This window comes from Rhinatrema bivittatum, chromosome 5, assembly GCF_901001135.1.
Source record: "Rhinatrema bivittatum chromosome 5, aRhiBiv1.1, whole genome shotgun sequence".
In the NCBI taxonomy this organism is placed as follows: Eukaryota; Metazoa; Chordata; class Amphibia; order Gymnophiona; family Rhinatrematidae; genus Rhinatrema; species Rhinatrema bivittatum.
Window position 1 is genome coordinate 105828258 of NC_042619.1, and position 13777 is coordinate 105842034.

Genomic DNA, 13777 nt, shown 5'->3' on the forward strand with positions numbered 1-13777 from the left:
TTGGACTATTTATGGCATCTTTCAGAATCAGGTCTAAAGACCTCTTCCATTAGAATGCATGTCAGTGCGGTAGCCGCCTTCCATAAAGGTATCGGGGGTGTCCCTATCTCAGTACAACCCCTGGTAACATGCTTTCTTAAAGGCTTGCTCCATTTGAAGCCACCTTTACGTCCTCCGGCCCCATCTTGGGACCTTAATCTGGTTCTTGGTCGTCTTATGAAACCACCTTTCGAACCTCTGCACTCCTGTGACCTAAAATATCTCACATGGAAAGTGTTATTCCTTTTAGCTATCACTTCAGCTCTCAGGGTTAGTGAATTACAGGCCCTAGTTACCTATCCGCCTTACACTAAACTCCTGCAGGACCGGGCGGTACTCCGCACTCACCCTAAGTTTTTACCTAAGGTAGTTTCGGAGTTTCATATCAATCAATCTATCATACTACCTATCTTCTTTCCCAGGCCTCACTCCAACTCCGGGGAACAGACTCTGCATACCCTAGACTGTAAACGGGCTCTAGCTTTTTATCTAGACCGTACAGTTTCTCACAGGAAGAGCACTCAATTATTCGTCTCTTTCCATCCTAACAAGTTAGGACAACCTGTGGGTAAGCAGGCTCTTTCCTCCTGGTTGGCGGACTGCATTTCCTTTTGCTACGAGCAAGCTGGCATTCCTTTCCAAGACCGTGTTAAAGCACACTCTGTGAGAGCCATGGCGACTTCAGTAGCACACCTTCGATCGGTGCCGCTTCCTGACATCTGCAAAGCTGCAACCTAGAGTTCCCTCCATACCTTTGCAGCCCACTATTGTTTGGATAAAGCTGGAAGACAGGATTCCATCTTCGGCCAATCTGTCTTGCGTAACCTTTTTCCAACTTGATATACCAACACCCTTCCACCTCCCGGTTGGGTGCGGATGCCCTTCACCAAATTCCGCCCCAGTTGTTGTGCCTGTTGCACACCGTTGGGTACATTTGGTGCATGTCAGGACATCCTCAGCTCGGTACTCACCCATTTGTGAGGACAACCATCCTGCTTGTCCTTTGAGAAAGCAAATGTTGCTTACCTGATGTAACAGGTGTTCTCACAGGACAGCAGGATGTTAGTCCTCACGAAACCCGCCCACCACCCCGCGGTGTTGGGTTCGTTTATTTTATTTTTCGGCACTGCCTGTAGCTTTGAAAACAAGACTGAAGGGAGACCCCTGCTGGCTGCAGGGTTAGTGCCGTGCTGGACATGCCCAGTAGGGGCCAGTCAAAGTTCCTGAAACTTTGACAGAAGTTTTCCGTGGTTGGGCGCCATCCTCGATGTCACCCATTTGTGAGGACTAACATCCTGCTGTCCTGTGAGAACACCTGTTACATCAGGTAAGCAACATTTGCTATACATGGTAGGCATATTTTAAATCAAACACACGCAAGTGTGCACATGATTTAAAATTCCAGTATATCTCCGCTTTGTGCTGATACACGCATGTATGGGCATATGCCCTTGTTTTAAAATTAGCCTGATAATTTTCTTAAGAAAAATAAAACAAAAAAAAATGAAAAAAAAAAGGGTTGCACAAAATCCATAAAAGATAAAACCAGAACACAAAACGACTATCATTCAAAAAAAATAGTACCTACATCTTCATCCTAGTAATCAGAGACAAAGATGTAGATTTAATCTGATCAAAGCAAGAAGCATAGAAACAACTCCACAACAGTTTCAAAATTAAATAAAATCGGTATCTCGGTCTATAAGAAACTATGACCAAACTCAAATTGCAACAATATGTAGACTGCTTGGTAGCTGACTTATATGGATTGTGACATTGTTCAAGATGTCCTTATCTTGCTGAAAAAGACATACATTTACATGCTTATAAATGGGTTTTACAAATGTAAATGCAAGTTTACCCATGTAAGTGGGCTTTTCAAAAATTGCTACCACATATGCCATTGAATTGTCCATAGGGTTTACCCTATAAGTGTACTTTTACTAAGGTAAATATCTTTTGAAAATTGTTTTGGTAGTAGTTATATTTACAAATGTAAATCCATAGTATTCAAAGTAAAAAAAAAAAAAAAAGGCAGTCCCAGAAAACAACAGAAAAAGAGAAAATGTAAAATTAACAGATCAGGGGGTCATTCAAGGCTGCGTAAAATGCATCCTTGCTTTTCTCTCCCTCCCAGCCCAGCGCTATCACTGCCCAAGTGATGAATATAAGCAGACTTTTCAAACTCCATTATCTTTCTCCTAGCCTGCTGCCTCTGCATTGTTTCTTGCCAGGAATAAGTGAGCCGCATTATTGTCACCTTCAACCATGCAGGATAGAGCAATGCATATGGTATTCCCCATTGCCTGATAATTTTTTTCAATCTTGGAATCTAGCCTATCGTTTCTGCAAAGCCTAGGAGAAATATTGAAAGAAGAGAATCTTCTGATCTTGGTAAACAATATCTTGTTTTTGACTTACTCATTCCATAATATGGGCTTTATCCACATAACTATGAAAATTATCACAGTTCATGGTCTTTTCCAGATGGTTGGTGGTGGTGCTAAGGCCCGATAGGCCCGCTTAATTTTCATATGACCCCTTTTAAAATTAAGGTCGAGAACCTCTGGCAGCCATCTTGAAAAGAACATGACTGGGTCTTTACCTTCAGCAGCCTTGGGGAAATCCCACCACTCAAATATTTTTTCACCTGCCTGGTTCTCCATGTTGTCCAATTTTTTTGTCAGCTTTATGTAGTCTTATTTCTAGAGAGTCAGTTTTCTTCCACAGTTAGGTAAGAGACATTTCCAGCTTCTTCCACTCTGCCCGCAGTTTCAGTGATATATTTGGAGTTTTCTTGTATGGAGGAAACCAGTTGTACTACTTTTTCGACCATCACTGAAGTTAGATGTGATATTAGATTTTAATTTCTTCAAGAAGTCAAATATTTTTTGTAGTTTCGAAAGGGGTAGCTGGCACAGGACACTCTTTTGACCTGGACTCTTCATACTGGCTCCCCTTATCAGCCTCTAATATTTTTCTTTTGCCTCTTCGATTTGCCACTTTGCCCAAAGTGCTGGGTGAGATTTCTTGGACATACCGACTTCTCTGCCAGGTATAAATTTCAGTGTGGATAGAATTTATACAGGTGATAGAATGCTGAACCTGGGAGCTCTCCTTTCTTGTGTTTGCCTCCTAGCTAGGCATCACGTGACCCCTTATTGTGTCAACTTTGTTGGTTAAATTAATACAAAAGCATCTAAGGCAAATTTTTCATTTTTAAAATCTCATTACTTGTTTTCTGTACTGCAATAATTGTCACTTAGATATTAATAAAATACCTCACTGAATTGTGTATTGTAAACACTTTTGTATGGTTCATATATGTAATTGAGATTTAGGATGATAAGGTACACCTTATGTTTTTGCTCTAATTAATTAGTTTTCACTGACTTAAATAACACTAATTTGTATAAATGTTCCTACTTTGTGCTGTGCAGTCCCTTATAAATCCAAGCATCAGCTTATGTTCACAAATTTCAGTCTTGTTTTCAAGAATATGAAACTTTTTGAATATAATTTAGTGAAATCCATCTTGAATTTTATCTCATTGGCTGTTCAAGATAAAAAGCTTTAAAAAAAATTCTAAGCACTAAAATGTGCAGACAGGTTTATTAAACTTTCTGCTCCAATTAAAGAATTGCTCTAGATTTATTAAAATATTCCAGAATTGTCAATGGGGAAAAAAGCCTATTTACTGAAGCAAAATGTTGATAAATTGGTCCCACTAACTTTTAATTTTTTTAATTGGCCTCAGAATATTTTTTGTGTTACCTATGTGTTATATTTCATTAGACCTATTTTTCTTTTTAGATTGTTATGCCATGCCATGAAAGACCATATAGTCCGTGTTGCAAACGAGGCAGAGTTTATTTTGAACAGACAACGAGCTGAAGATGTACACAAACATGCTGAGTTTGAGGTAAGCTAATGAATACATTTAGTTCTTTTTCTGGTTCCATTCTGCTTTGGTTTTGTTAGTTTGTGTATTTTTTTCTTTTTATGTATAAAATGTCAAATACAAAGAACTAGTTTATTTTCTAATTCTTTCACTAAAATCCCTGAAAACATTTTCAGTTTGCAGAAATACCTTCATCAGAGTATCTACTGACTTGATGTGGCAGATTTTTAGATGATTTTTTTAAAGAAATGTAATGGTTTATTAATTGTGGTAATCCAAATTGCATTATACAGTGCAGTAAGTAATGCAACCATGACCCAATTAGGCCTGCCTTAAGTCTCACCACCCAAAAGACTCAAGAAACACAGAAACAATTATTCAAGTTGAAATATAATTGCTGCAGCTTTATTAATAACCCTAACAAGATATTCTAACCTGCATATCTGAAACTTATGTCTACATATGAATTGAGGTCCACCCCAAGCAAGCAAGGCCCTAAGCATATCATGAGTGTGCCCTTTTCAGGCCCAAAACATGACTAGATTGAGAGTAATGACCTGAAGTTACATTGGATCCTAGCACTCAGGTGACAGATGATCCTGGCCATTCCATTAGGAACCTTCCAGTAGATGAGACTGCTCAAATATACACCACCCTCTGCCTCCCATCAGGTTTGGGGTACTATACCATGAGACCTGGGTAGTCTGTTACTGTGCTTGCCTGGGCCCCCCTCCACTAAAATCTGTGATCATGATGACACACTATTGGACCTCTGATCTCAAAGCCGTGACCTTCTACCACAAGATGAAATATTCTAACTACTTCTCTAAGATATGGAGGGAAAAGTCCCTGATCCTTGTCAGATAGACACAGTCAATCATAAAAGATCCATGCAATTGACAGTTGCTTACTCATGCCTTAAGTATTAATCCTGCCAATCTGTGCAGCACAGAATAGTCCACTGACAATGAGGGATAATTTTGGACCAGAGGATGCATGTTCCAGGCAAAGAGAGCCATGCCATTCCTAATGACATCCAATAACTGCTGTCCATACAAATTGCCAAGATCATAATCTCCAGATAGCAAACCACCATGTTTGGGCGGGCTGACCTAGCCAGCATGAGGCAAAACAAGGTGTCCCATGCATGCTCCCTTAGACTGATACACTGCACTCATATGCTTTGTGCTGCATCACCTGGATGCATGCATGCAATAACTGCTGATTAAGTCAACTTATTTATTTATTTATTTTTATATACTGATATTCGTGGTAACTTCATACCGGTTTACATCATGTATACAAATAACAGATTAAATATACATAAAATGAAGGTGATTACATATTTTATTTACAGTGTTTGTTTATTTAATGTTATCTATTCTAAAAGAAAACAGACTTGGGGTAGATTTTAAAAAACTATGCCCGTGCGTACTTTTGTTCGCGGACAAGGCTCCCGGGCCGGCGCGCGATTCCCCGGCCCGGGAGCAGTTTCAGAGACCTCGGCCATGCCCCAGAACGCCCCCAGGCTGGAACAATTCCCGTGGCCCCGCCCTCAGATGACACGGCACCCCAACACGCCCCTGACACGCCCCCCCAGGAAAGCCCCGGGACTTACGCGCATGCCGGGGCTCGCGCGAGCCGCCGATCCTATTCAACATAGGCTCGGCGCACGCAAGGGGAGCTTGGGGCAGGTTTTCTGGGGGTACGCGTGTATCTTACGCACGTACCCCTTTGAAAATCTGCCTCTTAGAGAATAGCTACTGCTTATTACCGGGTTTAGAAGCATGGGATCTATTTAATGTTTGGGTACTTCCCAGGTACTTGTAACATGGATTGGCCGCTGTTGTAAAAGGATTCTGGGCTTGATGGACACTCAGTCTAACCTAGTTTGGCAACTTCTTATGTTCTTAACTGCTTGTTTTAAGCAAGTGCAAAAAACTTGTTCACTATTCATCATTTCCATCTGCCAGCTGCAACAAGAGAGAGAAAAGACAAAGTTAATACACTACTGTACTAGGAGCTCTATTCATCTGACATAAGATTCTTGTGAACCAGCATGATGGGACTATCGTCCTGAATGTTGGTATATAAAAAACTTAAATTAAAAAAAAAAAAAAAAAAAGATATGCATGCAGCCATGCACCACTTGCCTAGATGCTAAAGCATGTCTCTTCCCCCAGACAGACCAGAGGCTGCCCCAATTTTGAAGGAGCACATACCATACAGACTGTTGCAAGTTCATGTTTTAATAGTATTGTGAATTGGAACTTGCCCCAAAGGCGATCACCTGTATGCTTCATGAATTGCAGCCAGTAGTAGAGCTCTACAGACAAATATTTGCTTACATTCCTGACAGTGCTTGTGATCTGGCCCAGGATCTATTCAGTATGACAAGTTTATCCTACTCATTTGATCTATCTTCTTCAACACAGAAACCCTACTCTTATCACTATCCAACCACCTACTCAAAGGATTATATAAAGGCCATTCATTCATACTCGCCCTTCTAGACATATCAGTGGCCTTTGACACTATTAATCACAATGTACTACTCGATCGGCTATCTGAAATTGGAATCACAGGGGACCCCCCTCCGCTGGTTCACCTCTTACCTAAAAAACAGACAATATAAAGTTAGAATAGGTAACCAAGAATCCAAGGAATTCAACCTTCTACAAGGTGTCCCCCAAGGCTCCTCTCTGTCCTCAACCCTGTTCAACATTTATCTTATTCCCCTCTGCAACCTACTCTCAGATCTTGGCCTCAAACACTACATATATGCAGACGACGTACAAATCGTCATTCATTAAAGCCATCAAAACTTGGGAAGCTTCACTTGCTGCCATCAGCAACTTCCTCTCTACTCTCAACCTTGCGCTCAACACCTCAAAAACAGAAACCTTAATAATAACTCCTCCACACAACCATCTCAGAACTAATCAACACAACACTCCCCTAAATTCAATTCTTATATCTCAACATGCAAGGAATCTTGGAGTCATCATTGACAATCAACTCAACCACAAAAAATGCATTAACACCACCCTCAAGTAATGCTACTTCAAGCTGTAAACCCTAAAAAAACTTAAACCACTTTTACATTTCAATGATTTCCGGACAGTACTCCAGTCTACAATATTTGCTAAAATAGACTACTGCAACTCGCTACTCCTGGGCCTCCCAAAAACACCATCTCCCCCCTCCATCTGCTACAGAACGCAGTTGCACGCATCCTCACCAACACACGCAAGAACAAACACATAACCCCTATCCTCAAAGAACTACATTGGCTACCTATCCATTACCGCATACATTACAAAACCCTCACAATAATACACAAATCCCTACACAACGTAGATATGAACTGGCCCCACAACTCCTTCACCTTCTGCAACACAAACAGACCCACCAGATCACACTACCTAGCAACCCTAAACATTCCCACACCCAAACTCATGCACCACAATGCTACCAAAGAAAGTGCCCTTTCCATTGCTGGCCCCACACTCTGGAACTCAATGCCCGCCGACAATACGCCAAGTACACTGCTTGCACAAATTTAAACAAAAATTAAAAACTTGGCTTTCCTAGCGTGTAGCAGATGGACTCAGAACAAGTGGGTATAGTGTGCTCGTGCTAGCAGTTGGAGACGGATCTGACATCAGCACGGGTACATATACCCTCACAGGAAGTGAAGCAACTCAGTAATTTCCGTCTCCAAAGCAGTTTGGAGCGCCTGCACGCTCGCTGAGCGTGTTTTCCAATACTACTTTCTACTTTCCAAATTTCTCAGAAGACGAGCCCCGCACTCCTGCGGTGATACCCTCGGGTCCCTCCCCCAGTTGAGTTTCCCGAGGTGGTTTCCGTGACCCCTTGGAGGTCTACGCCTCGGTCCGGTGTCCGAACCGCGGCAGGGATCTAGCCCCCGAGTGAGAAGGGCTCGGGCCTGGCTGAGAGGCGCCTCGGTCCCGACGAGGACTTAGCCCCGAGCGAGACGAGTTTGGCGGCTTAGAGGCAGCGGGTGCACTTCCTCAAGCGCGGCGGTGAAGGTATTTCCCCTCTCCCCCCCCCGCAGCTGGAGACTGCCTGGGTTACAGCCAGGAAGTGCCGAGGATCAGGTAAGGCGTACATCTTTTACTTTTGGTCTCTGAGGTACGAGGATCGGCGGCGTTGCCTGCATGCGGCACGCCATGGAGGTCGCCATTTTGTCTGCCTTGTTCAGGTATTGAGCGCCCATGGATAGCCGCCTGTTGATGGGCGCACAACGCAGCATATAGATTGCTAAGCGTATATTATTGAGCATATTATTGGGCGCTTATTGTTTATTATTGAGCGCATATTGCTGAACGCATATTATTGAGCGCATATTGTTTATTATTGAGCACATATTGCTGAACGCATATTATTGAGCGCATATTGTTTATTATTGAGCGCATATTGCTGAACGCATATTATTGAGCGCATATTGTTTATTATTGAGCGCATATTGCTGAACGCATATTATTGAGCGCTTATTGTTTATTATTGAGTGCATATTGCTGAACGCATATTATTGAGCGCATATTGTTTATTATTTAGCACATATGGCTGAACGCATATTCTTGAGCGCATATTCTTGAGCGCATATTATTAGTGGGCGCATATTATTATTGAGCGCATATCGCTGACACATAAGCGCCGGTGCCCTGCATTCGCAAGACGCGATGGAACACCTAAACGCCCCGGCGTCTCCAGAGGTGGCACCTCCTGCTTCCGGCGTGAAAGCTCTTGGCCTGTGCTAAGCGTGCCAGCTTAGAGCCACGCAGAGCGAGGAGCCAGACTCCCTTTGTGCCCAATGTGAGGAGGCCGTGGGAGCCTCGGGCCAGGACCAGTCTCAACCGAGGTTTACCGACAGTTCCCCAGGGGCCACCCCGGATCTAGCGGGCCGTCTCGAACAGCCAGGAATCCCGGGGGACCTGGAACCCCGACGGCTGGAGACCGCTTCCATTTCCTGGGTGGACTTGTTTAAGGGGATCCACGCCTTCGTACAGATGCAGTTGGCTTCCCGTCCAGGCCCTGCTGCCCCGGCTGCCCCTGCCCCCGGATCCTCTCGCCCTTACCGCGGGCACCCGCCTCTGGGCAGTCCGGCTCCTGCGGACCCTGATGTCTTGGAGGATGAGTCCGAACCCCCCGAGGAGGGGGAACTTCCCTCGGGGATAGAGCCATATCGAACTATGAGGCGGTTCTTTCCCAAAGAGGATCTCTTCGACCTGGTCTCTCAGTGCCTGACAGAGTTGGCTATTCCAGGCCCCAGCACCATGGAGGCATCTACGCAGAACCCCCTGCTGGAGGGTCTTCGTCCCACAGCCCGCCATTTCCCCTTCCTGCAAGCGGCGCAACAGCTGATCGATTTGGAGTGGAATGCGCCAGAGGCCTCATTCAAAGGGGGTCGGGCCCTGTCCGGCATGTACCCCCTGGACCCGGCAATCAAGGATATGCTGGCGTGCCCTAAGGTGGACGCCTTGGTTAGCGCGGTGGTCAAGCGCACTACCATTCCAGTGGAGGGGGGGGCCCCTCAAGGAGGCTCATGACCGACGCCTGGACGCCATCCTGAAACAAACCTTTGAGGTGGCAGCTCTGTCTCTGCGAATCGCAACCTGCTGCACAGTGGTAACGCGTTCCTGTTTGTCACAGGTCAGGAACAATGCTCCGGCAGCAGACATGGAGTCAGCTCTCTTGTTCCTTACGGATGCCGCCTCCGACCTAGTCCGTATGACAGCCAAGGGGGTCTCATCCTCAGTAGAAGCCAGGAGGCAGCTCTGGATACGGAACTGGTCAGCCGACGCTCCTTCTAAGACACATCTCACTAGAATGCCGTTCAAGGGGTCTCTTCTGTTCGGCAGCGACCTAAACTGGCCAGCACATGGGGTGCCTCTCCAGTACCTCGACTGCCGGAAGACAGGTCCAAGAGGAACCAGCGCACCTTTCCGAGGCCCTCCAGAGGTAGAGGCTCCCAACGCTTCACTCCTATAGGAGTCGCTACCAGGCACCTCGTCCTCAGGCCAGGAACCAGTCCTTTCGGACCAAGCAGCACAAGAGTGGAGCCGGCTCGGGTTCGGGTCCCGGCCGACCCCACAATGAGAATCAGCCGATCCATCCGGGGGACGAAGCCATAGGGGGCAGGTTAACCCTCTTCTACCCCAGATGGGTCGAGATTACGTCGGACCAGTGGGTCCTCGCCATCATCCGAGAGGGGTATTATCTGGACTTCCATCACATCCCTCCGGACAGGTTTGTGGAATCTCCGTGTCCAATCCACAAGAAGGCAGCATTGGAAGCTACCCTGGCGAGGCTCCTGTCCTTGAAAGCCATAATCCCAGTACCTGCATGGGAAATGGATTCTGGGCACTATTCCATTTATTTCATGGTACCCAAGAAAGAGGGCACCTTCCGGCCCGTATTGGACCTCAAGTCAGTCAACCGATACTTAAGGGTCCTGAGGTTTCGCATGGAAACTCTGCGCTCAGTCAAGACCGCAGTACAGCCAGGGGAATTCCTCACGGCCTTAGGCTTGTCAGAAGCCTACCTGCATATCCCGATCCATCGGGATCATCAGTGCTACCTACGCTTCAAGGTTCTGGGACAACACTTCCAATTCAGGGCTTTGCCCTTCGGGTTAGCCACGGTGCCGCGAACCTTCACCAAGGTGATCGTAGCGGTAGCAGCGGCGCTCAGACGGGAAGGAATCCTTGTCTATCCCTACCTAGACAATTGGCTGATCAGGGCGAAATCATGAGAGGAGAGCTATCGGGCAACCAACAGAGTGATTGCCCTTCTGGAAAGCCTGGGATGGGTAGTCAACCTAAGCAAGAGTTGCCTACAGCCTTCCCAATCACTGGAATACCTGGGAGTCCGGTTCGACACCCAGGCAGACAAAGTCAGCCTAACCACCAAGAGAAGGTCAAAGCTCCAGATGCGTCTCCGTTCCTTGATGGGAGCCGGCCGGCCCATAGCTTGGGATTACCTACAGGTTCTCGGTCTCATGGCATCCACCCTGGAAGTGGTACCATGGGCAAGGGCCCATATGAGACCATTACAACACTCCCTCCTCTCTCGGTTGAGCCCACGTTTACAGAACTACACCGTGCATCTACCTCTACCCGCCAGGGTGCAGACCCAGCTACGGTAGTGGTTGCAGTCCGACCACACGAGCAGGGGGTCGAAGATGTCCTCCCCCACATGGACTCTGCTCCCCACAGACGCCAGCCTGAGCGGATGGGAAGCACACTGCAAAGAGCTCACCGCCCAAGGGCGGTGGAACAGAGAAGAGTCGGGGTGGAGCATCAACCACCTGGAGGCACGGGCAGTCCGATTAGCCTGCCTGCGATTTGCTCACAGACTGAGGAACAGAGCAGTCAGAGTGATGTCCGACAACGCCACCACGGTGGCATACATCAACCGACAGGGCGGAACCAGAAGCCAACAGGTGTCCCTAGAGATAGCCCCGCTGATGGCTTGGGCAGAAGTGAATCTTCAGGACATCTCCGCCGTCCAAATTCTACATCTATGCAGATGATGTCCAAATCATCATCCCTCTCCATGAATCACTGTCAGCAACCCTAAGCTTCTGGGAGAAATGCCTCTCATCCATTAACTCACTACTCACCTCCCTACAACTTGCCTTCAACTCATCAAAAACCGAGCTCCTCCTCATCCACAACCACCAGACCTTTAAGCTCCCTCCCTCCAAGGACCCTATGACCATCTCCCTCACCTCACAGCCCCCTGTACGAAACCTTGGCGTTCTAATTGACCCACATCTGAACCTAAAAAAACACATTAGCTCTGTCCTAAAAGGAGGTTTCTACAAACTCAATGTTATAAAAAAGCTCAAGCCCCTACTCCACACGCATGATCTCAAAACTGTCATCCAAGCCACCTTATCATCTAAGCTGGATTACTGCAACTCCCTTTACCTTGGCCACCCCTACTCCACCATCAAACCTCTACAGATACTACAAAATGCAATGGCAAGGATAATCAGCAACGCATGCAAATCAGACCACATAACCCCCATCCTCAAAGACCTACACTGGCTCCCTATCTCATCCCGCATCCTTTTCAAAACACTCACTATCATACACAAATCTATCCACAAAAATAATTCCTCCTGGCTCAGCGAAGTGTTCTGATTCACACAATCTGCCCACCCCACTAGAGCAAACCTCAAATGCACACTACAAGTCCCACCCCTCAAGAAGGCCCAGCTCACAGCAACAAGGGACCGTGCTCTCTCAATTGCCGGTCCAACTCAATGGAATGCACTACCTTCCAACCTCCGCCTGGAGCCATGTCCATTTAAATTCAGGAAAATGCTAAAGACCTGGCTCTTCCACCAGGCATTTCCAGAATAACTTTAAAAAGTACTGTTCCTTCCACTCCCACCCCCTTTCCATCTTCACATTGCTCCTAGCAATACGCACCCTGTAATTCTGTAAATAGGTTCCCTTTCTATCATATTCACACCTCCTTAGTTCCATTTTCAGGCTCCCCGTTAGAGCCTCCTACCTCTTGTTTTTCGGTTGTCCACCCCCCCCCCCCCCCCCCCCCGCACCTGTTCATTGTAATTTCCACCTGCTGTTAAGATGTAAACCGATATGATGTGTATTCTAATGTCGGTATAAAAAAAGCTGTTAAATAAATAAATAGTTACTTGTGTTAATCTGTTAAATTGTTACTATAGTTACTCTGTAAATGCTACTTCATTGGTTTCACTGTAAAGCTCTGTTGCTGAATCCTTGTTACCTGTAAACCGATATGATGTCTAAAAACGAATGTGGGTATAGAAAAACCTTACATAAATAAATAAAAATAAATAAATAACTTAGATTGCTCTTTGTCCATTTTGCTCTTACAGAGGCATAACAAGCATTTATACCTTGGAAACTAGGACCCCGAATAGATGGGGCCATGGATATGCATAGCAATACCCATACAGCCACGCTCTAAAACCCAACAGCGATCTGGGCTGAATTCCAATAGCCTCTGCTCCTGGTACCAGCTACCTAAATAAGGACAACTTGCAATGAGAGAGTCAACATTCTTGTTTTGGATACCAAAGATAGGTTTCACATCTGCAGCAACATTAAACCACAAACATTAAAAAAAAACAAAAAAACCTCCATCAGTAAATTAGACAAGAGCTCTGCTACCAATTTATTCTCCTGCAAAGTACAGCAGTCATTCACATCCGCAGTCATAGGACATCCAAGTCGACAGGGACACAGATCTGCACAGAAAGCCTCATGTTGCTGAGTTCTAAATGCCCACAGGTGATCCAGAACAGGAGTTCTGATTGCCACTACTCCTAGAATCAGCTTCCTGAATAAGGACAACTTGTAATGAGAGACTTTCACTTCAAACACCAGGGACTTGGTAGCATGTAGAGTGATATTAAGGAGTAAAGACATGAAAAATACTTCCTACAGCAAATCGGAGACTGAAGAGCATGTCATGGACAAGTGAGTAATCACTTCAACTACCGCACTCATATCTCGCCAAAATATCACCCTCCTAATACTCAGTTGCCCATATGTAATGCCAAAAAAATTGAAAAGAGCTTTTGAAAGGTGATAATACAGAGATACCCAAATCTACCCATTCACCTTGCCATGCTGCAATGAGCTACGCTTCTTGTCACAAAAGCTTGAAACCATTTCCCCTGAGTCATCTAAATACTATCCTAGGTCATAGCTGGATAGTGGAGGGAAGGGGGAGGAGGAGAGCAATGGGCAAACATCCTCAATGAGACTTATTAAAGTTGGTATCACTGACAGCTTGAGCCTTCCTCCCTTG

At 45.7% G+C, this 13777-nt stretch overlaps 1 protein-coding gene across 5 annotated transcripts in view; it reads left to right on the forward strand.

Annotated features, from left to right (window-relative positions):
- The window catches only part of NBEA (neurobeachin), a 2460099-nt gene that overhangs the window by 1321156 nt on the left and 1125166 nt on the right, over nucleotides 1–13777 (forward strand). For all 5 annotated transcript variants that reach the window (XM_029602688.1, XM_029602690.1, XM_029602689.1 and 2 more), the window contains one exon: nucleotides 3853–3961. In XM_029602688.1, the coding sequence (XP_029458548.1) occupies nucleotides 3853–3961 (109 nt within the window). The remainder of the gene's footprint in view (nucleotides 1–3852; nucleotides 3962–13777) is intronic.